This window comes from Pseudorca crassidens, chromosome 6 (genome assembly GCF_039906515.1).
Source record: "Pseudorca crassidens isolate mPseCra1 chromosome 6, mPseCra1.hap1, whole genome shotgun sequence".
Lineage (NCBI taxonomy): Eukaryota > Metazoa > Chordata > Mammalia > Artiodactyla > Delphinidae > Pseudorca > Pseudorca crassidens.
In genome coordinates this window covers 60,568,749-60,593,048 of record NC_090301.1, presented here as the reverse complement: position 1 = coordinate 60,593,048, position 24,300 = coordinate 60,568,749, and the positions used below count along the sequence as shown (strand labels likewise).

General features: G+C 41.3%; 1 protein-coding gene across 3 annotated transcripts in view; it reads right to left on the bottom strand.

Moving 5' to 3' along the window:
- Positions 1–1,561: 1,561 nt before the first annotated feature.
- Positions 1,562–24,300, bottom strand: part of SLC25A12 (solute carrier family 25 member 12) — a 180,323-nt gene continuing 157,584 nt past the window's right edge. For all 3 annotated transcript variants that reach the window (XM_067741537.1, XM_067741538.1, XM_067741539.1), the window contains 5 exons: positions 8,450–8,590; positions 6,478–6,616; positions 3,762–3,920; positions 3,562–3,652; positions 1,562–2,255 (listed from right to left, as the gene is read on the bottom strand). In XM_067741537.1, the coding sequence (XP_067597638.1) occupies positions 2,057–2,255; positions 3,562–3,652; positions 3,762–3,920; positions 6,478–6,616; positions 8,450–8,590 (729 nt within the window). In that variant the 3' untranslated portion in view covers positions 1,562–2,056. The remainder of the gene's footprint in view (positions 2,256–3,561; positions 3,653–3,761; positions 3,921–6,477; positions 6,617–8,449; positions 8,591–24,300) is intronic.

The following is a 24,300-nucleotide window of genomic DNA, read 5'->3' as shown; positions in this document are numbered from 1 at the left end:
TCAAAATACGTGTACAAAGATGTTTACTGTTCACTGCAGCATTGCTTGCAATAGTGAAAAAATGAATAAATGTCAATAAGGGAGTTTTTGTGAAAAGTATCATAACCCATACACTGGAATACTATGCAGCTGTTAAAAATTAATCTTTGTGAACTGACCTGGAAAGATCTTAAAGACTTCAAGAGAACAAAAGCAAGTCACAGAACAACACATACATAGCATAATCCTGTTATTAAAATATAAATATGTACACACATTTATATACATATATATGTATGAAAAACAGACCACAAATTTATACTCTAACCTGTTAGCAGTGATTACCTCTGGGGCAGGGAGGGTAAAGGGAGAAGCAGGGTAAAGAGGGTACTTTCACATCTCTCTCTCTCTCTTTCTATATATATATATGTGTGTGTATATATATATATATATATATATTTTTTTTTTTTTTTTTTTTTGGTCCTGAAACTTTTGCAAGGACATATCCGTGGACTACTTGCTTACTTTTAACCGGTGGTAATAGCAAAACAACTGTATTGCTATTTATTCCATTCCAGTGAGAACAGCTGAATACATTTGGAAATAACTTGCTTTCGAAGGGAATTCTTTTGTTCCTGGAGGGCCTCGAGAGAGCCTATAGTGTGCTACAGGGCTGTCAGCCATCAGTTGATGAACCACGTGTAGGATATTAAGTGACTTGGTCCAGCTCCAGGCTCACCCCTTGAAAATATTTGCATACATTCTCATGCCGGCTCATTGGCAATAGCAATAATGTTTTCCCAAAGCACTTTGCTAAAGTAAATAAATTCTGATGCTATACATCAAATCACAACCAGAGCAAAGTGTTGATGTGGCTGTCAAGATGCATGTTTAGATCTAAATTAGCAATCACACCCTTGGTGAGTGACTTTTGGAATAAGTTTGTATTTGGATTCATAATGAAGAGCCTAGACCCCACCAAATTATGAGATACAGCTTTTCTCTTTCTTCTGCACTCCTCTCACTCCACCACAGCCCTTTCCAAATCAAATGATTTCCTATAAAAGTGGGAAAGAGGGAAACCTGATCATTAGTTATTGGGAATCGGTAGTGAATCAAAATAAAAAGTACTATCGGTACCTTTATGAAGGAAAATCCAACTCCATGCATATATTTTGGTGTGCATTTTATTTTTGATTGGAATCATATCCATATGAAGGAAAATTGCCAAAGTATTCTTTACTCTTTTGAAAGCTAGGCCCTTGCCTTGCTGTGTCAGAGGAAGGCAAAACGAAGCCAGTAATGCTGGAGACATCCCTGTTTCCATATGCACACTGGCAGGAGAGGAGCTGTCTAGGAAATGCCTTTTGATTGATGAACAGAGGAGAATCTATACACACGTGAAATATAAATAGAAACCTATCAGTACACACACACGTCATTAACCTGGTCCTCCGGCATCCACTGGCATGCATCTGTTCCAAAGGGTCTCTTCTTCAATGGTCTCAGCACTTTGTCTCATTATGCCTCTTATCAGCAAATACCTTTTTATTCCAGAAGGGAAAACAAGCTAGGAATTAAATACATCCAATACTGAATGCTTTATTTCCGTAAGTCACCAATAAGAGAATGAATTTAATTTCAATACATTTATTTTCGTGTAATTCTTCATAAAGCGCTTTCAAAACATTCTGTACATTTCAAGCCACTCAGAACTGCATTACATTCTATAAATGTGATTTGTCGGGATGAGGTGCCAAGATGTCTCTGTACAAAGATGTACAATATGTACAGTCACTAGAAGTGCAAGCTGTGCGAAGCAGTCTAGGACAGTAACTCATGCCAAGGCTTAGAAAACGTTTCAACACATAAAACTAAAGGTTCAAACTGCGTTGTATTTTTTTTTTCCTGGGCAAATGATTAGTTTATAAACAAATATATGTATATGTCATATAGAAAGAATAGTTTGACCCCTCAGCTCAGTCAGCACCATGCAGCTGACTGGATGCGTTACGGGGCTGCTCTCCTAGGCCTCTCTCTCTAGGGCGCCATTTTGCCGCACTCGAGGGTTGTCTCATCACTGAGCTGCCGCCGCCACCTTTGGCTGAGCCACAGCAACACTAGGAGGTTTAAATTTGGGGAGATAAAGGCCAAACTTGTTTTCGATGCCAGCAAAAGTGGCTGTGGCGAGTCTGTATCCGCCGATGTGGTCGGGATTGGCAGGAGGAAGGTCTGCGATGCGCGACTTAGGTGTTGGTTCTGAGCCAGAGGGTTTGCTGTTGATAGGGAAAGCCAATGGTTAGTGGGCTCGAGACTGATAAAGATGGAAAACTACTGAACACTTTCAATCTGACCCACGTGCCTCAAAGAAGAGTGTCTGTCCAATGAGTTCCTTGTCATTTATGCTGCATTAGTCATTATTTATAGCTACTTTGAAAGCAACACATTCACATATTTGATTAAGAGAAATGGCTTCAATTTCATATACATATACAGATCCACAGAAAAGAGACCAGAAAAAATACATTCAAATATCACTACTCTGGGAAGTAGGAATACGGATGATTTTCTCTTTTCTCTTTTTGTTTTCCCAATTTTTTTACACTAAGCATAAATTAATCATAGAAAATTTACATCTTTCTTTTATTTTGACATAATTTTAAAAGCTAACTTTTAAGGTAAGAGACTCACGAAGGTTATTACTAAAATTACTTAAAGAGAAATAGATATAATTCTTACTTCTCCAGGATGTAAAAGTATAGAAAAGCCTGGAATTGTGAGACTGCTGTTCTTACTTTCTTTGTGTTAAGTCCCTCTACTTTTTGGTTCAACAGCTAATTCCCTACTTGGCTTCTGAGCAGGAAAGGGGTTCACAGGTTTATGAGGAAAAGACTCAGATACAGAATTTGATCTTCTGCTGAAAAGCTGGTAATTGCTTCCTTTGGGTAAAACCTTCGCCAGCAAATTCAAGTGATTCCTCTTGTCCACAGCACAAGCTTCAAGTACTAAGCTTCAAAAGGCCCAGTTTCTGGCCTAAATGTCACCAGTGATTTTGTCCATGGGCATAACCTCTCTTTGAATTTTTTTTTTTTTTTTTTTGCAGTAAATCAGTTCTAAGAATGTCTATACCTATCTAAGAATAAATTATGGTGAATCATGAAATCTTGGGGGTGTGAAAGGGCTTCACTGAGTCTTAGAAAGTTTACAAAAGTGTAACTAATACAAATTTATATTACTTCTGGAGAAAAGGCCATATATAATAAAATCCAAATAAGGAGCTAAATCCATGAAGCTCAGTATCTGCCTACACGTAGAAGACAGTTCTTCACGTTACATTTTAATTTGCTGCCTCCCTAAACTTTCCCCAAGTAACTGCTTAATACTTGTATGATGTCACCCTGCCAAGGTCTTACTCCTCCGACACTGAAGCTTCTCAAGTCCACTGTCTGTTTTAAATGTGTTGGTCCTGCAGGATCCTCTGTCCTGTCAGTTTCTGTTCCAAAGCTGCCTTAGTAGGCTGAACAAAGACCTGTTTGGGGTTTTGGTGCTTTCTTTATAAGGGAGTTGAAAAGCTGCACTTACAGGCCTCCAAAATCAATGTAAAACCACCGCTGGAGAAGTTCATAGGTGACCAAAGTAACACCAAACTGGGGAGAGGATCGAAACACTCGAGCTGAAAGAGAAAGACTGGGGCAGTTAGCAGCAGGATGACTACGGCAAAGACAACCAGTAATGGGACCAGGACCCCAATGCCAGCCTTTCCACATGGCCCCAGCCCCTACCTGCGGTCCCTTTCCAAAATGCAGAGGGCCCTTCTTCCCGGAGTATCTTCCTGAAACAGTCGATGACACCACTGTAGGTCGTTTGGCCAGCGCGGGCGGCCACCTGCAGTCTTGTCTTGATGACATCAGCAGGGGTCACCAGAGAAGCGGCAGGCACACCTTTCGGGAGAAAGGCACATTTAATTCATCCAAAGTGCCTTAACAAAGGAGAGACATACTGCTAAAACTAACAATACAATTAGCAGCTTTAACTAGAAGCTTCTTAAATAGATACCTGGGTGCTAATGGAAAAAGGATCTATAAGCCTATTAGCTGCTTCAATGGGGTCAGGGCAAAGCTCTTTTTTTCCTTTCTGAATTAGGAAAATCACTCTATATTGCATGATCCCGAAGAACTGTGAGAGGAAAAAAATGCAGCAACATGACTAGGACAATCCCCAAGTGTTCTTTAGGTTTCAATTATTTTACCTCCTTTCTTTTCTTAAATAAGATACAGTATTCCTATATAATAGAAAAAATGAGGATAATGCCAATTTAATGAGCTGCTAAATATATCTGATACCAAGCTGTAGTGTTTTTTGCTGATTCCTGTCACCTTACTGTGCAAGGTGAATATCAACACTCATATATCCACTCACCCGTTTGAGGGGCTAACTTGAGAGCTGACTGTGCCCCTTTCAGACGTGCTTACATGACAGAAGTCATTACAACTGAAGCAGAGGAGGCCAGGCAGGCAGTTAAGGAACGTAAGGGAACTGATCATGAAAAGGCCTTGTCATCCGTCCCCTGTGCCCCAGCTCCCCGGGGCCATGTTAAGATTCAGCAGCAGCAGGACACACGAGATGGATTTCACAACCACACCTTTCACTTATAAAACAAAACAGGGAACAAAGGAGCAAGATAATCTTCCTCAGGGGGAAGAAATTCAATTTGGCCTGAATATCACCGAATGGTCACTAGGCAGATGGGGCCGTGACTCTGGGGGGGGGCGGGTTCTGTTAGAGACGAGCCAAACATCCCCCCGCAGAGCCCTCTACATTGTTCAGACAGAACTAGGTAAACTGCCGCCTTTGGAATGTTCTGAATTCTGAATGTTCTCAGTGCCTGCCAGCAAAGCTTTACAGGTAAAAATTAGAACAATTCATCTCTCATTCTGAAAACTGACATCGAATGTCTGTGGGCAAGAAGCTGGTGCTGACAGTTCCATGAAAATGTTTACTTGGTTCCGTCACCCACTGGCAAAACGCCTGTCCATGATAAGACTGTTCTTTGCTGCTGCCTGGACAGCAGAGAGAAAAGACTGGGGGGAAGATTTGCTGGCCCTCACTTAAAATGGGGAGGCTTTGGTGAACACCCAAAAGGAACTGGATGAACACTCGGTGCCAAGACTGAGCAGGCAGCTTTACTGGCTTTCAAATTATAACTGCAAGTGACTGTCCCAAATAAGAGCTCAAGGCTCCCTGGGAGAGTTTCTTGATCATCACAAGTCATTCCCTATCATTGTGGATGAGAAGAGTAACATGCCCACCCGACACCCCTGGAAGCAAGGGCTCCTGCCACACACCACACTCCAGGGAGTGCTCGGGCTATCCTGCTGTGCTTAGCCAGCAAACCAGAGGAGAAGGTGCCCAGTGAGCCACACAGCAGTGCCAGGAGCCAAGTGGTAAGAGCCACCCTAAGCACCTAGGGACAGCCCTGGGTTTGTGCTCATTCACCTTGCCCGTTTCTCTCCCTGACCAGCTGTAACGGGGAGCACACATGCGCCCTTTCCTTCTTCTGTCACATCTGAGGGCTGGTGCAACAAAGGACGCCTGGTCCTCCCCTTCTATCCCGAGTCAGCTCCCTCACAGCTCAAGAGGAAGGCTGGAGCATGAGATCAGGAGGAAGTGTCTTAGTACCTTCCTGCACTTGTTGGGCTCCTCTTTCAGATGGAATCTCTTCTGTGCTTAAATCCGGTATCTTAGACCAGATGAGGATTTTCATTCGTTCCGTTAACATTTACTGAGCTCCTATTATTACTATGTTGGCCACGTAGGGAAGGCAAGGATGAACAGAATGAAACCCCTGCCCTCAAGGAGCTTCCAGTCCAGTACAGGGGGTAAAACTTATGCAAACAACCATTAATACAAGACAAAAAGTGTTAAGCGACAGAGAAGAGACGCCAACGGAGTGCAAGGTGTGTGCTGGGGAAGTACGGCTCACTTTGGTCTGATGAGGACGATGGCAGAAGGAACAGGAACAGCTTCCTGAAGCAAACTCGATTTTGAGCCAAATCGTGTTGATTCCAATATACAGAATTAGAAAGTGAGAGCATGCTTAGACCTGTGCGTCAGGATGAGGTACAACAAAGCAACTGGTTTGATGAAGAATTTTTCCACCTGAATGCTTAGCTGGCTGCACCCAAGGTTTCAGGGGTAGAGGAGGCTAAGGAACACGTTACTGATGAAAGCCCAATTGAGATGGGCAGAGCTAATTTGGCTCTAAGTTGCTAAGCTGCATTAAGCTGTTTATCCACATTATGCAAATGAAATTAACTCTCATCAGAATTACAGCACACCTCGCAAAGGAGAAAAAGGGATCATATTTAAACTAAGTCAGATACAAACAATAACCTTTCCAGAAATAAAGGGGGAAAGCACATACAGATTCTGTACTTCTTAAAGAGAACGTAGGGGGAGGCGGGGACTCTTTTGGTTTAAAAAAAATATTGTAGTTACCTGCCATGGCTCCAGCTGTAAGGAGATATATACCTCCCACGTGTCCGTGTTCATCAGCCAGAAGTAGTTTGCAGTGAGCATAAACAGGAAAATAGATTGCAGAGAAGGGAATGTCTCGGAGGAAGCACGCTTTGGCACCCTGTCACACAGTGAGGAAACAGTGCAAAACAGTTGTGTAAACAAGGTGTGAATGCCCACCAGGGATCCAGGGTGACAAGCCTGAGATGTCCCTCAAACAGCTTTGGGACTGATGTGGAAGGGAAATGGGAGAACCAGCCGGGCACAGGGAAGTAGAGAGACACGGCTCAAAGTTTGAGAAACACTGGTGGACCCAGGAGTCCTAGAGTTAGTTAACTGGGTAATGATGGTATTCTGACAACTAAGCATTTTCTGGCATTTCCAGTATAGATTCAGATTTTAAGGTTAATAAAAATTCAATGCTCAAATCTCTAGGCTGCTTGTTCTGTTTGGCTTTGGTGAGTGCCAGGGGGAGGGCGTGTGGGTGGGAACAGACTTAGAAACCCAATATTAATAGCTTGATTTCAAAGCAACCAGCAAAGGCAGCCCCCAAAACTAACAAATTACCAATTCAACCCACCGCAGCTTTGAGTCCCTGAAGTACCAGGTAAGAAGCTATGGACAGGAGCAGTGGAAAAGGAAAGTGACTATTTTAGGGAAGGGGAAAAAGAAACCACCAATCTTCCCTCCTCATTCCCCATGTCCTAAATAGCAGAGGACGGGGGAAACCCAGACAAAATATTTTAGCAGGAAATTTCCCTGGGAGTAGAAATCCAGCCAGGTACAGCTTGTCTCAGTGACTGAGGTCGCAATGAACACCTTCCTCAACCCCACTATTCTACTCCCCAGGCTTTAGCTAGCCAGGCAAAAACTCCGTCTTTGGTACTTGTTTCCCCGATGGCTCTGTTTTTAAAAGACAAACTCAAACATTAAAAAAAAAAAATTCCTGGGACTCTCTGAAAGATGATACAGAGAGAAACAACTTTAATCAAATCAGCTCTCAAAGGGAATTCCAAAAAGGATGGAAGCTGGGGGCAGAGGGGAGGGAATATGTACAAAACTCTCTCAGGATAGGCATCATTGGTTTACTGGTCTCCTAAGAGCCTTGTAGCTGTGTGATTCTAACCTAGAGAATTTCTAATTTCCAATTTGTAGCTACAGAAGCCAATTTACACATTTCTACTGTGATGGATCTATAAATGAGTCAGATGCTGTGGAAACACAGTTGTCTATAAAAGCTAAATTTACGTATACCCCCTTTATACCAGGCAAAAGAATAGAAAGAAATATTCTTCCTTGTTTAAGAAAAATAATAGCTTCTGCTCCATTACATCTGATGTGTAATGATGGGAGTAAGTACACCTGTGGGGAAGGAATCTGTTGACTGGCGTTTTGCTAAAGTACAGTACACCCTGGTTTGGTTTGGTTTTGTGTTTTTAAATGGAATTCATTATTGACAAATCCCACCACTTAACTTCTTAAAGACCTGAATCCTACCAAACTCTACTACTGTTTCACTGTGGTCAAATATTAAGACAAAGAGAAGCTCCTACTGGGAAGATAACAATAGAGATAACTCAGACTCAAAATAAACGTAAGACTATTTTGAAGTCCTAAACCAGCCCCAAAAGAACACCAAAGAAACTTCCCAAACCCACCATCAAATAAAAGGCTGTGAGCCTGCAGCCAGCTGGTCTGCAGGGCTGGCCTCCCTGCTGGCAGCTTCATAAAGGCCTGAAGATGACAACAGGAGAGCGTGTTTGTATATCCCAATGCCTCTAATAGAAATGTCCTGGTTTTTCCTTTTTGTTTGATTTTCTACTCCAGGGACCACCCTGCTGGACAAGATTCCTTTTCCATTTGGCGGGGGAGAAGTCTGGTTCCACATTTTTTCACATTTCTATTGAGTACATTGCAACCTCTCTACTGAGATAACCCAAGGGAATCTACTCACCTTATACAGACCAAAGAGTCCCAGGTCCCGGAGCACATTCAGGGCACTGACCCTGGGTCCTGTGGTGATCTCTCCAGCTACCTGCAGGCGAATCTTGACTATCTCCAGAGGGTTAGTAAAGATGACCTGAGAGCCACCAGCCTGCAGGCAAGAAAGGAGAGATAGAGCAGATTTCCAAATCAGCCCCACCGGAAGTACAGGCAAGAAAAATCCGGAGATGCCTCCACATTGTACCACTTTACGCTTCCCTCTTCACGGGGGAATGAGAGTCTGATGCTTTGGCCTATGCTGGAGGGGCTCACAGGGATGGCCCGAAACTCTGTCTCAAGCTTTGTTTCTATTTGAAATGTCAAGAGTGTTTCCCAGAGCAGTCTTTCCAGGGTTAACCCAGCCATATGCAAAATGGCAAAACTAATAAACTCATTTGGAAAACAAAAGTGAAGCCAAATGTGGCAGCACGAGAGCCAATGAAAGGGAAAAGATGGTAGAAGATTGACTGGTATCTTTTACCATGCTGGAGCTAAAATTCGGATCTACAACAGTTTCTTTCCTCTTCTTAGCAAGCATTCTCCTTAGCTCAACCACCTGCTTCTGCTTCACTGGATTGCAGAGCAATTAACACAGAGGTGTTTCTGCCCCACAGAGGTGGCTTAAGTCAAAGGGGAAAGTCTCCTCTAGTTCAAATTCTAAAATGTACTATCCTGAACAAAACTCTGAGACAGATCTACAACTACACCCACACAAAAGAAGATAATTTGGAAGGACAATTGCAGTATCATTTCAAGACCAAACCAGAAACACTGTTCAAAGACAGAGCTGGAAAATGGAACATCTAGTTACCATGAAAACGAGGGGGCAAATCAAAGCCACACTCCACACTCTCTAGTGGTGGGTGACTGACAGAGATATTTGAATTTGGCTAATGAAAGTGTATTTGCACCTGAAATCTGTTAACTAGTGGTGGGGGGGAAATATTTAACAAAACTGCTACCAACTCCTTTTTTGGTTTCTGTGAGAAAGAAAAAAAGTGTTTATGTGTATGTGTGTACATATGGATATATAAAAATAAATAAAAATTTAAAAATATATATATACATCTCCATTCATGAAGTGAAAAAAATCTCATTTCCACATCTTCATCTCAAGTGTAGCTGTTTACATTATATAATCAGAACCACATTCGTATAATCATAATACATTACATAATCATAACTTCACTGTAATAGCATGTCACATGTGAAACAGGAAACGGGTACCTCACTGGTGATTCTAATTCCACAGGTATGGGTGGACTACAAACAACACCCATAGAACTCACAAGCAGGGGCTTCCCTGGTGGCGGAGTGGTTAAGAATCCACCTGCCAATGCAGGGGACACGGGTTCGAGCCCTGGTCCAGGAAGATCCTACATGCCGCGGAGCAACTGAGCCCGTGCGCCACAACTACTGAGTCTGCGCTCTAGAGCCCACGAGCCACAACTACTGAGCCTGCGTGCCACAACTACTAAAGCCCGTGCGCCTAAAGCTCGTGCTCCGCAACAAGAGAAACCACCGCAATGAGAAGCCTGTGCACCACAACGAAGAGCAGCCCGTGCTCACCGCAACTAGAGGAAGCCCGTGTGTGGCAATGAAAACCCAACACAGCCAAAAATAAATAAAATAAATTTATAAAAATTAAAACAATGGGGCTTCCCTGGTGGCGCAGTGGTTGAGACTCCGCCTGCTGATTCAGGGGACGTGGGTTCGTGCCCTGGTCCGGGAAGATCCCACATACCGCAGAGCGGCTGGGCCCGTGAGCCATGGCCGCTGAGCCTGCGCGTCCGGAGCCTGTGCTCCACAACGGGAGAGGCCACAACAGTGAGGGGCCCGCGTACCGCCAAAAAAAAAAAAAAAAAAAAGTAAAAATTAAAATAAGTTATAAAACAAAAAATACTCACCAGCAACATTCAATGCCACCTCAGTACTCTACCTTCACCCACACTCCCGTTCATTTTTTCTAAAACCCACAGCCCTCCCAGACCTTTTCCAAGGGGGAGCAACAAGTCCCAGCCCATTCTCCTAACTGGCCAGGGGCTATAAACCAACTAAATACTCTTGTTCCAATCCTGATCCCTTATTCCTATCAACATCCACAACTGCCAACAGTGACACAAGATTCCTTTCCTCTTTGTGAGACGCTTACTGTCTTGGATTCCTCAGGGCCCTAATCCTCTTTTTGTCCACCAAGCACAGAGGGTGCAGCAATTTGCTGTCTCTCTGTGGACTTCCTGCGACTCCCAACTCTACACAATCCAGACCACTGGCACACAGGCCCCTGAATGACGACTGACCCAATTTTACATGTTGGTTTGCCTGTGTTTCTCTCTCTTTTAATCTAGGGCACTGCGGGCAGGAGGAAGTATTTCAATGTTTCAATCGAAGCAAACAATACTTTCAAAAGGATTGCTGGGTGAAAAATTATGTCAAAATGATAATCCAAGTAATTGCTCCCCGTAGCTAGCATTAAAGACCAAACCAATCGAAAAAGTTTACTACTTCCCTGAAATCTCTTGTTTAAATAATTGTTGCAAAGGCTATCTTTGGGGAAATGCGCTTTATGTTCTAAACTAAAGCAGATTAAATTAAAAAAAGAACCAATTTTTATTATAATCCCCCAAATTTGCCACCACCAGATGATGTCAACCCCTGGGCGCTACTCATTAAACATGGACGTTATGTTTAAATAAATACAAGGTTCTTTCATGTTTTTAACCATTAGTAAATTATAACATCCTGCAGAGCAGGAATACTCCAACTAGCGCTCCCCCCCGCCACAGCTCCCTCCTCCTCGCTCTCTCACAGACCCTTCTGGAAATAACTGCCAGGTTACTGAGGTTTGTATTTCTTTAACAACTCTTCAAATTTCTTTCCACGGGTACATGTAATAGGCTTTCAATTAGAACAGTACACAACTAAAAGAAGGACACACAAACACATTAACCACTGCACGCTTTGAAGATCTGTTACCCAGCACATATACTAAGTCCCAGCAACGCACTGGAAACAACCACAAAACTAAACATATATATATATATATATGAAATATGACAAATGAGTGTGTAAACAATGAAACAATGACACTATGATCAAGGCACACACCGTGAGTTTGTTTCACACCTATGTACGTACTCTACTATGACTGAAGGAGAAAATTTCTACCAATTTCATAGTCTGTATATGCTTTAAAAATTAATAATCATTTTTAAGAACTTTATGATAGACCTGGGAATATGTAGACAAATATTATTCCAGATGAAATGGAACAAGACCCCATGGGGCACTCCTAGGTAAAAATCCTTTCTGGGTCCCCCGTTTCTAGTTTGTAGGAAATAGGCTTCATTCAGCCTCCTTGACCTTCCCTTAGTTCCAAAGGGCAGATTCAAACAGTCGCTTTTCAGGGAAGGGAGGGAACCCAGAAACAAAGCAGGAGCAATCAAGAAACAATACTGCAGCCATGGGGCGGGGTCCTGATGCCTCCTCAAGGAATATACGTAACAAAATACCTTTGAGTTCTTCTGCAGGAACTAAGGCCCCTACCCAGGTGGAGGACAGTAACTTCAGGTTGAACACAGGATTCCTGGAACACTGCCTGGTTATCTCACCACCAACCAATCAGAAGAAAGGTACACAGTGGAAGATAAGGAAGACTCTGACCCCCCCCCCCCCAAATGATTCACCCTTTAAAAACTTTCACGGTTGAGCAGAATCTTTGAAGTTGGTTTTTGGACACGAGTCCGCCTTCTGCCCAGACTGCCGGGCTCCTAAAGCAAACTTTCCTTTTCCAACCAACACTTGCCTCTCAAGTACTGGCTTTCAAGAGGCGAGCAGCTGAACCTGACTTCAGTAATACAGAAACACTGAGTAATAAAGATTGCTTCTAATTTGTCTAAAACTTTGGATATTTTATAACACTTGAAGGAAAACATACAAGGCAAATACAGATTGTCCTTTTTTTTTTTTTTTTTTTTTTTTTTGTGGTGTGTGGGCCTCCGTTGCGGAGCACAGGCTCCAGACGCGCAGGCTCAGCGGCCGTTGCTCATGGGCCCAGCCGCTCCGTGGCATGTGGGATCTTCCTGGACCAGGGCACGAACCCGTGTCCCCTAAATCAGCAGGCGGACTCTCAACCACTGTGCCACCAGGGAAGCCCCTCAGATTGTCCTTTTTTAAACGCTGAGGTTAACCACTCTCATACATATTAAACTGGGAACAGGGGGCAGGGGGAATAAGATTTGCAATTAATTCAATCACTCTGATAAGAAATGTAGTGACAAAGAATGAGGATTATGATGTTATCACATCCTTAACTTTTTCCCCTCTGAGAAACAAACACCAGGAAAATATCATTTTTCCTCTATATTAAGATGCTACTGATTATTAAGTGATATCATGAATTTAATAACAGCTTTCCACAGGGAAAAAACACTACTTACAGTAAATATAATCACTTAATATACAGAATTTCAGAGATGTTAAATTGTGAAATAAAAATATAATTTTCAATTTAAAAAGTACCTGTAGTTTTACAAATATGCTAACGTTTGCTATTTTAAAAAGCAATAAAATTAAACAGAAAAAAAATTTTAAATGCCCATAAGTAAACAGTGAAGTAGAAATAATTATATGCTCTTAATAAGGCAATAAGATTAGGTAATAAATCATGCCAAGTGACATAAACAGAACGTAAAGTATTAGGTACCCATTGGTTACAAATATATCAAAATTTACCTAAGTTTATCAAAACCAGAATAGCTTTAGAGATGAAAACATTGGTTGCTCCCCTGGAAGGAGAAATAAATAGCTAGGAGAAAGAATTTGCAAAGCATATGCTGTTATATCTTTTAAATTCTGAATCATATGAATGTATTAACTATTCAAAAACAAAAAACAAACCCCCCACGAGCACCACAAATAACAAACAGAACTGGCCTTAGAAACAATGGCTCTTTTTACAGACTAGGTCCTCTCTCTCATATTCTTCCCCATGGTAAACTTGGTAATTCATACACTTTAAATGAATTTTTAAAAACTAGTTAGCACTTGTTATCTGTGGATCCAAAACTTTTAAAAGGCTTACCAACATACACATATATGAACATCAAAAAAATCTAACCAATTAAAGCTAGTGATCTGAAATAATAGACACCAAGATAAATAAAATTTCAGGTTAAAGCATGATGATACGCAACTATAACATAAATATATATGGACGTTTAATGTGTGTGCATATGTATGTGTGTTCATGTAAGTATGCAAGCATAAAGTTAAGACCACACTGGTTCCTGGGGATGGGAGTGGGAGAAACTATTTCCAAAGAGCTCTTTAAAGAGATGTGCAAGCTCAGCTTGCCAAGAAAGACATGGCTTAGGGAGCTGGCTAGCTACCAATTGTGGCTCCCAGGATTAGTAAATGCTCCAACTAACAAGTGGACCTCTTGCTGCACCTATACGGGCATGGGTATGGGTGTGTGTGTGTGTGCCCATGTGCACATATAGGCCAAAGACAGAAGAGTAGAAAGATTCCAGGTTTGGAAGGCTGTTGACCTATATGGTCGTTAACTTTGTAACTTTAGATAGGTCATAACCCTTCCATTCCTTGGTTTCCTAATATGACAACAGAGATTCCAACAACCTCACAGAGTTCTTGTGCACTAACCTAAGGTGAGAGCGTTACGCAGATTGAAAACACCTGCAGCATAATGGGGTTACATCAGTCCTTTGTTGAGCAATAAATACATTTTGAGTTTTATGACTTATCCATTCAGAAGTATCTACTCCCTGAAAGAGGTAATGTGATCAGTCAGGTAAGTGCTCTGGCTAAGTTTAACAACATAAAAACCAGAGAGATGATTAGAAAATACATGTAGGTCAGTCCCTTTAGACTTTTGAACTTTCTGCTTTGCTGACTCAGAAAGACATTAAATTTTTTCCCACTTAGGTTTATGAATGTGTCTAAAAAACTCTATATCATCTTTTTCTTTTATAAAACCAACACAGAGACTATTAAGATAATTAATAGGCAAGTCACAGCCTGGGAAAAATATTCATAACACATACACCTGACAAAGGACTGTATCCATGATTTATAAAGAACTCCTACAAATCAATAACAAAATATGAATAACCTAATAAAAATAGGCAGAAGACTGGAACAGATACTTCACTGAAAAAGATGTTAAAAGCCAATAAACACATGAAAGGATGCTCAATATCTTTAGTCATCAAGGAAATGCAAATTAAAACCACAGCAAGATATCACTTCACACCAAGCAGAATGACTAAAACAAAAAGACTAAAAATATCAAACATTGTTGAGGATGTGGAGTAACTGGAATATTTGTACACTGCTGATGAGACTGTAAAATGGTCCACCCACTTCAAAGAACCAACAGGCAGTTTCTTTTAAACTGAACATACATCTACCCTAGTCTACTCTTAGTCACTCAAGAAAACTGAAAACATATGTTGACAAAAATATTTGTACAAGAATGTTTATAACAACCTTATTTATAATAGATAAAAACTGGAAACAACCCAAATGTCCATCAATAGAAGAATGGACAAGCAAATTGTAGCTAATTCATACCATGGAATAATACTCAGTAAAATCAAAAACAAACAAAAAACCCAATACTGATACCCACACAATAACAAGGATGACTCTTGAAAACACTCTGTTAAGCAAAAGAGGCCAACCATAAAAGAATGCATTTCGGGGACTTCCGGGAAGATGGCGGAAGAGTAAGACGCGGAGATCACGTTCCTCCCCACAGATACACCAGAAATACATCTACGCGTGGAACAACTCCTACAGAGCATCTACTGAACGCTGGCAGAAGACCTCAGACCTCCCAAAAGGCAAGAAACCCCCCACGTACCTGGGTAGGGCAAAAGAAAAAACTAAACAGAGACAAAAGGATAGGGACGGGTCCTGCACCAGCGGGAGAGAGCTGTGAAGGAGGAAAAGTGTCCACACACTAGGAAGCCCCTTCGCGGGTGGAGGCTTCGGGAGGCGGAGTGGGGGAGCTTGGGAGCCGCGGAGGAGAGCACAGCAACAGGGGTGCGGAGGGCAAAGCGGACAGATTCCAGCGCAGAGGATCGGGCCGACCGGAACTCGCCAGCCGAGAGGCTTGTCTGCTCGCCCGCCGGGGCGGGCGGGACTGGGAGCTGAGGCTCCGGCTTTTGTCGGAGCGCCGGGAGAGGACTGAGGTTGGCGGCGTGAACACAGCCTGCAGGGCGTTAGTGCACCGCGGCTGGCCGGGAGAGAGTCCGGGGAGAAGTCTGGAACTGCCGAAGAGGCAAGAGACTTTTACGTCCCTCTTTGTTTCCTGGTGCACGAGGAGAGGGGATTAAGAACGCTGCTTGAGAGAGCTCCAGGGACGGGCGCGAGCCGCGGCTAAAAGTGCGGAGCCCAGAGACAGACATGAGACGCTAGGACCGCTGCTGCCGCCACCGGGAGGCCTGTGTGCGAACACAGGTCACTAGCCACACGCCCTTCTGGGGAGCCTGTGCAGCCCGCCACTGCCAGGGTCCCGGGATCCAGGGACAACTCCCCCGGGAGAACGCACAGGCGCGCCTCAGGCTGCAACGTCTCGCCGGCCTCTGCCGCCGCAGGCTCGCCCCACACTCCGTGCCCCTCCCTACCCCCGGGCCTGAGTGAGCCAGAGCCTCCGAATCAGCGGCTCCTTTAACCCCGTCCTGTCTGAGCAAAGAACAGACGCCCTCCGGCGACCTACACGCACAGGCGGGGCTAAATCCAAAGCTGAGCCCCTGGGAGCTGTGAGAACAAAGAAGAGAAAGGGAAATCTCTCCCAGCAGCCTCAGAAGCAGCGGATTAAAGCTCCACAATCAACTTGATATACCCTGCATCTGTGGAATACCTGAATAGACAACCAATCATCCCAAATTAAGGAGCCCTGTGGATGAAAGGCTCTTGGGGCTGCAGCCAGGAGTCAGTGCTGTGCCTCTGAGGTGGGAGAGCCAACTTCAGGACACTGATCCACAAGAGACCTCCCAGCTGCACATAATATCAAACAGCAAAAATCTCCGAGAGATCTCCATCTCAACGCCAGCACCCAGCTTCACTCAACGACCAGCAAGCTACAGTGCTGGACATCCTATGCCAAACAACTAGCAAGACAGGAACACAACCCCACCCATTAGCAGAGAGGCGGCCCAAAATCATAATAAGTCTACAGACACCCCAAAACACACCACCAGACGTGGACCTGCCCACCAGAAAGACAAGATCTAGCCTCATCCACCAGAACACAGGCACTAGTACCCTCCACCAGGAAGCCTACACAATCCACTGAACCAACCTTAGCCACTGGGGACAGACACAAAAAACAACAGGAACTACGAACCCTCAGCCTGCAAAAAAGGAGACCCCAAACACAGTAAGATAAGCAAAATGAAAAGACAGAAAAACACACCGCAGATGAAGGAGCAAGATAAAAACCCATCAGACCTAACAAATGAAGAGGAAATAGGCAGTCTACCTGAAAAAGAATTCAGAATAATGATAGTAAGGTTGATCCGAAATCTTGGAGATAGAATGGACAATAGAATGGACAAAATGCAAGAATCAGTTAACAAGGACCTAGAAGAACTAAAGATGAAACAAGCAACGATGAACAACACAATAAATGAAATTAAAAGTACTCTAGATGGGATCAATAGCAGAATAACTGAGGCAGAAGAACGGATAAGTGACCTGGAAGATAAAATAGTGGAAATAACTACTGCAGAGCAGAATAAAGAAAAAAGAATGAAAAGAACTGAGGACAGTCTCAGAGACCTCTGGGACAACATTAAACGTACCAACATTCGAATTATAGGGGTTCCAGAAGAAGAAGAGAAAAAGAAAGGGACTGAGAAAATATTTGAAGAGATTATAGTTGAAAACTTCCCTAATATGGGAAAGGAAATAGTTAATCAAGTCCAGGAAGCACAGAGAGTCCCATACAGGATAAATCCAAGGAGAAATACGCCAAGACACATATTAATCAAACTGTCAAAAATTAAATACAAAGAAAACATATTAAAAGCAGCAAGGGAAAAACAACAAATAACACACAAGGGAATCCCCATAAGGTTAACAGCTGATCTTTCAGCAGAAACTCTGCAAGCCAGAAGGGAGTGGCAGGACATATTGAAAGTGTTGAAGGAGAAAAACCTGCAACCAAGATTACTCTACCCAGCAAGGATCTCATTCAGATTTGATGGAGAAATTAAAACCTTTAGAGACAAGCAAAAGCTGAGAGAGTTCAGCACCACCAAACCAGCTCTACAACAACTGCTAAAGGAACTTCTCTAGGCAAGAAACACAAAAGAAGGAAAAGACCTACAATAACAAACCCAAAACAATTAAGAAAATGGGAATGGGAACACACATATCGATAATTACCTTAAATGTAAATGGACTAAATGCTCCCACCAAAAGACACAGATTGGCTGAATGGATACAAAAACAAGACCCATATATTTGCTGTCTACAAGAGACCCACTTCAGACCTAGAGACACATACAGACTGAAAGTAAGGGGATGGAAAAAGGTATTTCATGCAAATGGAAACCAAAAGAAAGCTGGAGTAGCAATTCTCATATCAGACAAAATAGACTTTAAAACAAAGACTATTAGAAGAGACAAAGAAGGACACTACATAATGATCAAGGGATCGATCCAAGAGGAAGATATAACAATTGTAAATATTTATGCACCCAACATAGGTGCACCTCAATACATAAGGCAAATACTGACAACCATAAAAGGGGAAATCGACAGTAACACATTCATAGTAGGGGACTTTAACACCCCACTTTCACCAATGGACAGATCATCCAAAATGAAAATAAATAAGGAAACACAAGCTTTAAATGATACATTAAATGAGATGGAGTTAATTGATATTTATAGGACATTCCATCCAAAAACAACAGAATACACATTTTTCTCAAGTGCTCATGGAACATTCTCCAGGATAGATCATATCTTGGGTCACAAATCAAGCCTTGGTAAATTTAAGAAAATTGAAATTGTATCAAGTATCTTTTCCGACCACAACGCTATGAGACTCGATATCAATCACAGGAGAAGATCTGTAAAAAATACAAACACATGGAGGCTAAACAATACACTACTTAATAACGAAGTGATCACTGAAGAAATCAAAGGGGAAATCAAAAAATACCTAGAAACAAATGACAATGGAGACACGACAACTCAAAATCTATGGGATGCAGCAAAAGCAGTTCTAAGAGGGAAGTTTATAGCAATACAATCTTACCTTAAGAAACAGGAAACATCTCGAATAAACAACCTAACCTTGCACCTAAAGCAATTAGAGAAAGAAGAACAAAAAAACCCCAAAGTTAGCAGGAGGAAAGAAATCATAAAAATCAGATCAGAAATAAATGAAAAAGAAATGAAGGAAACGATAGCAAAGATCAATAAAACTAAAAGCTGGTTCTTTGAAAGGATAAACAAAATTGATAAACCATTAGCCAGACTCATCAAGAAAAAAAGGGAGAAGACTCAAATCAATAGAATTAGAAATGAAAAAGGAGAAGTAACGACTGACACTGCAGAAATACAAAAGATCATGAGAGATTACTACAAGCAACTCTATGCCAATAAAATGGACAACCTGGAAGAAATGGACAAATTCTTAGAAAGGCACAACCTGCCAAGACTGAATCAGGAAGAAATAGAAAATATGAACAGACCAATCACAAGCACTGAAATTGAAACTGTGATTAAAAATCTTCCAACAAGCAAAAGCCCAGGACCAGATGGCTTCACAGGCGAATTCTATCAAACATTTAGAGAAGAGCTATCACCTATCCTTCTCAGACTCTTCCAAAATATAGCAGAGGGAGGAACACTCCCCAACTCATTCTACGAGGCCACCATCACCCTGATACCAAAACCAGACAAGGATGTCACAAAGAAAGAAAACTACAGGCCAATATCACTGATGAACATAGATGCAAAGATCCTCAACAAAATACTAGCAAACAGAATCCAACAGCACATTAAACGGATCATACACCATGATCAAGTGGGGTTTATTCCAGGAATGCAAGGATTCTTCAATATACGCAAATCAATCAACGTGATACACCATATTAACAAATTGAAGGAGAAAAACCATATGATCATCTCAATAGATGCAGAGAAAGCTTTTGACAAAATTCAACACCCATTTATGATAAAAACCCTGCAGAAAGTAGGCATAGAGGGAACTTTCCTCAACATAATAAAGGCCATATATGACAAACCCACAGCCAACATCGTCCTCAATGGTGAAAAACTGAAAGCATTTCCACTAAGATCAGGAACAAGACAAGGTTGCCCACTCTCACCACTCTTATTCAACATAGTTTTGGAAGTTTTAGCCACAGCAATCAGAGAAGAAAAGGAAATAAAAGGAATCCAAATCGGAAAAGAAGAAGTAAAGCTGTCACTGTTTGCAGATGACATGATACTATACATACAGAACCCTAAAGATGCTACCAGAAAACTACTAGAGCTAATCAATGAATTTGGTAAAGTAGCAGGATACAAAATTAATGCACAGAAATCTCTGGCATTCCTATACACTAAGGATGAAAAATCTGAAAGTGAAATCAAGAAAACACTCCCATTTACCATTGCAACAAAAAGAATAAAATACCTAGGAATAAACCTACCTAAGGAGACAAAAGACCTGTATGCAGAAAATTATAAGACACTGATGAAAGAAATTAAAAATGATACAAATAGATGGAGAGATATACCATGTTCTTGGATTGGAAGAATCAACATTGTGAAAATGACTCTACTACCCAAAGCAATCTACAGATTCAATGCAATCCCTATGAAACTACCACTGGCATTTTTCACAGAACTAGAACAAAAAATCTCACAATTTGTATGGAAACACAAAAGACCCCGAATAGCCAAAGCAATTTTGAGAACGAAAAATGGAGCTGGAGGAATCAGGCTTCCTGACTTCAGACTATACTACAAAGCTACAGTAATCAAGACAGTATGGTACTGGCACAAAAACAGAAATATAGATCAATGGAACAGGATAGAAAGCCCAGAGATAAACCCACGCACATATGGTCGCCTTATCTTTGACAAAGGAGGCAGAAATGTACAGTGGAGAAAGGACAGCCTATTCAATAAGTGGTGCTGGGAAAACTGGACAGCTACATGTAAAAGTATGAGATTAGATCACTCCCTAACACCATACACAAAAATAAGCTCAAAATGGATTAAAGACCTAAATGTAAGGCCAGAAACTATCAAACTCTTAGAGGAAAACATAGACAGAACACTCTATGACATAAATCACAGCAAGATCCTTTTTGACCCACCTCCTAGAGAAATGGAAATAAAAACAAAAGTAAACAAATGGGACCTAATGAAACTTAAAAGCTTTTGCGCAGCAAAGGAAACCATAAAGAAGACCAAAAGACAACCCTCAGAATGGGAGAAAATATTTGCAAATGAAGCAACTGACAAAGGATTAATCTCCAAAATTTATAAGCAGCTCATGCAGCTTAATAACAAAAGAACAAACAACCCAATCCAAAAATGGGCAGAAGACCTAAATAGACATTTCTCCAAAGAAGATATACAGAGTGCCAACAAACACATGAAAGAATGCTCAACATCACTAATCATTAGAGAAATGCAAATCAAAACTACAATGAGATATCATCTCACACCAGTCAGAATGGCCATCATCAAAAAATCTAGAAACAATAAATGCTGGAGAGGGTGTGGAGAAAAGGGAACCCTCTTACACTGTTGGTGGGAATGTAAATTGATACAGCCACTGTGGAGAACAGTATGGAGGTTCCTTAAAAAGCTACAAATAGAACTACCATATGACCCAGCAATCCCACTACTGGGCATATACCCTGAGAAAACCATAATTCAAAAAGAGTCATGTACCAAAATGTTCATTGCAGCTCTATTTACAATAGCCCAGAGATGGAAACAACCTAAGTGTCCATCATCGGATGAATGGATAAAGAAGATGTGGCACATATATACAATGGAGTATTACTCAGCCATAAAAAGAGACGAAATTGAGCTATTTGTAATGAGGTGGATAGACCTAGAGTCTGTCATACAGAGTGAAGTAAGTCAGAAAGAGAGAGACAAATACCGTATGCTAACACATATATATGGAATTTAAGAAAAAAATAATGTCATGAAAAACCTAGGGGTGAAACAGGAATAAAGACACAGACTTACTAGAGAATGGACTTGAGGCTATGGGGAGGGGGAAGGGTAAACGGTGACAAAGCAATAAAGAGGCATGGACATGTATACACTACCAAACGTAAGGTAGATAGCTAGTGGGAAGCAGCCGCATAGCACAGGGAGACCAGCTCGGTGCTGTGTGACTGCCTGGAGGGGTGGGATAGGGAGGGTGGGAGGGAGGGTGACGCAAGCGGGAAGAGATATGGGAACATATGTATATATATAACTGATTCATTTTGTTGTGAAGCTGAAACTAACATACCATTGTAAAGCAACTATGCTCCAATAAAGATGTTTAAAAAAATAAATAAAGAGAATAATTTAATACAAAGAAAAAAAAAAAAAGAATGCATTTCGTGCGAGTTGTTGATATGAAATCCAAGAAGGAACAAAACTGTTGACAGAAATCAGAATGGTGGCTGCCTGGGGGAGGGGAGGAATGACTGACTGGAAAGAGGCATGAATTAATTTTCTGGAGTGAAATGTTCTTTATCTCACTCTTGAGTGGTGATTTCATGGATGTATACAATTATTAAAACTCATTAAGCTGACAGCTAAGTTTTTTTAATACATTAATTATACCTAAATAACATATATGTGTATATATATTCAGATATATGCTAAATTTCTATGATATATATCTATGTAATATTTTAAAAAAAGAAAGAAAAGCCACTACAAAGTTGAATGGTCTCATCTAGATTTACTTTGAAACATGGAGAAGGCCTTGATTTGATTCCCTAAGACAGCATCATAGAACAAAAGGAGTTGGTCTTTTCTTTAAAATCAAAATATTTGGGTGTACATGAAAACTGCAGCATATATTAGCTGTGTGATTTGGGGTGAGAGTTAGCCTGTCTGACCTTCTGTTTCTCATCTACCCATTTTATAGGAGGTGGTAATAGTGCATGTTAAGGTAATTGGAAAAATTCTAAGTTGACAACGAAGTATTGATATTATTCCTGCACACAACAGATACCATAATTAAACACTCAATTTTATATATATATATATTTATTTAATAAATTTATTTATTTTCATTTATTATCTTTGGCTGTGTTGGGTCTTCGTTGCTACCCGTGGGCTTTCTCTAGTTGCGGCAAGCAGGGGCTACTCTTCGTTACGGTGCGCGGGCTTCTCATGGCGGTGGCTTCTCTTGTTGCGGAGCACGGGCTCTAGAGCACAGGGGTTTCAGTAGATGCAGCTCATGGGCTCTAGAGCACAGGCTCAGTAGTTGTGGCGCACGGGCTTAGTTGCTCCACAGCATGTGGGATCTTCCTGGACCAGGACTCAAACCTGTGTCCCCTGCATTGGCAGGTGGATTCTTAACCACTGCGCCACTAGGCAAGCCCTAAACACTCAATTATATTTATGTCTGATATGGACATGTAATATATGTATGTGTAACATATATGTATACATTTATACATATATAAAGGGAGACTTTCTAAGAGAAAAATGAAAACATATGGCCTGACAAGAACGGCTTACCTGTGAGAACAATGAGAAAAATTATTTGAAACCTACTGTTACACATACATTACTCATAAGCATCCATAACAGATATTTACTGAGTAACTGTATCCATATGCATACGCTCTCATCTCATCCCCACCTAAAGAAGCGTGGAGAGATTTAATCTAAAGTTCGAGTTATAGATACAACAACAACAAAAAAATGTATCACATCTAAATCATAAATTCTGAACTACTAAGTCTTTTTTGAGAAGATTTTAATATAGATATAAAATACGTTTGGTTAATGTTCCCAATGAAGATTTAAAATTTGAAAACGCACACTCTGTTTATAATTCTGTTCCCAAAGGTTATATCTATTTCCAAAGTGAGAAGCTCCACTGTGATTTTCTGCTGCCCTTAGAAAGTGAGAGCTGCTTGCATTTCTAATCAGGAAGTCAGAGCCAACAAAACTTCCATCTGGTTTAAAAAAGAATGTGCATCATATGGTCACCTTATCTATGATAAAGGAGGAAAGAATATACAATGGAGAAAAGACAGCCTTTTCAGTAAGTGGTGCCGGGAAAACTGGACAGCTACATGTAAAAGAATGAAATTAGAACATTTCCTAACACCATACACAAAAATAAACTCAAAATGGATTAGAGACCTAAATGTAAGGCCAGACACTATCAAACTCTTAGAGGAAAACATAGGCAGAAACTCTATGAAATAAATCACAGCAAGATCCTTTTTGACCCACCTCCTAGAGAAATGGAAATAAAAACAAAAATAAACAAATGGGACCTAATGAAACTTCAAAGCTTTTGCACAGCAAAGGAAACCATAAATGAGACGAAAAGACAACCCTCAGAATGGGAGAAAATATTTGCAAACCAAGCAACTGACAAAGGATTAATCTCCAAAATTTACAAGCAGCTCACGCAGCTCAATATCAAAAAAACAAACAACCCAATCCAAAAATGGGCAGAAGACCTAAATAGACATTCCTCCAAAAAAGACATACAGGTTGCCAACAAACGCGTGAAAGGTTGCTCAACATCACTAATCATTAGAGAAATGCAAATCAAAACCACAA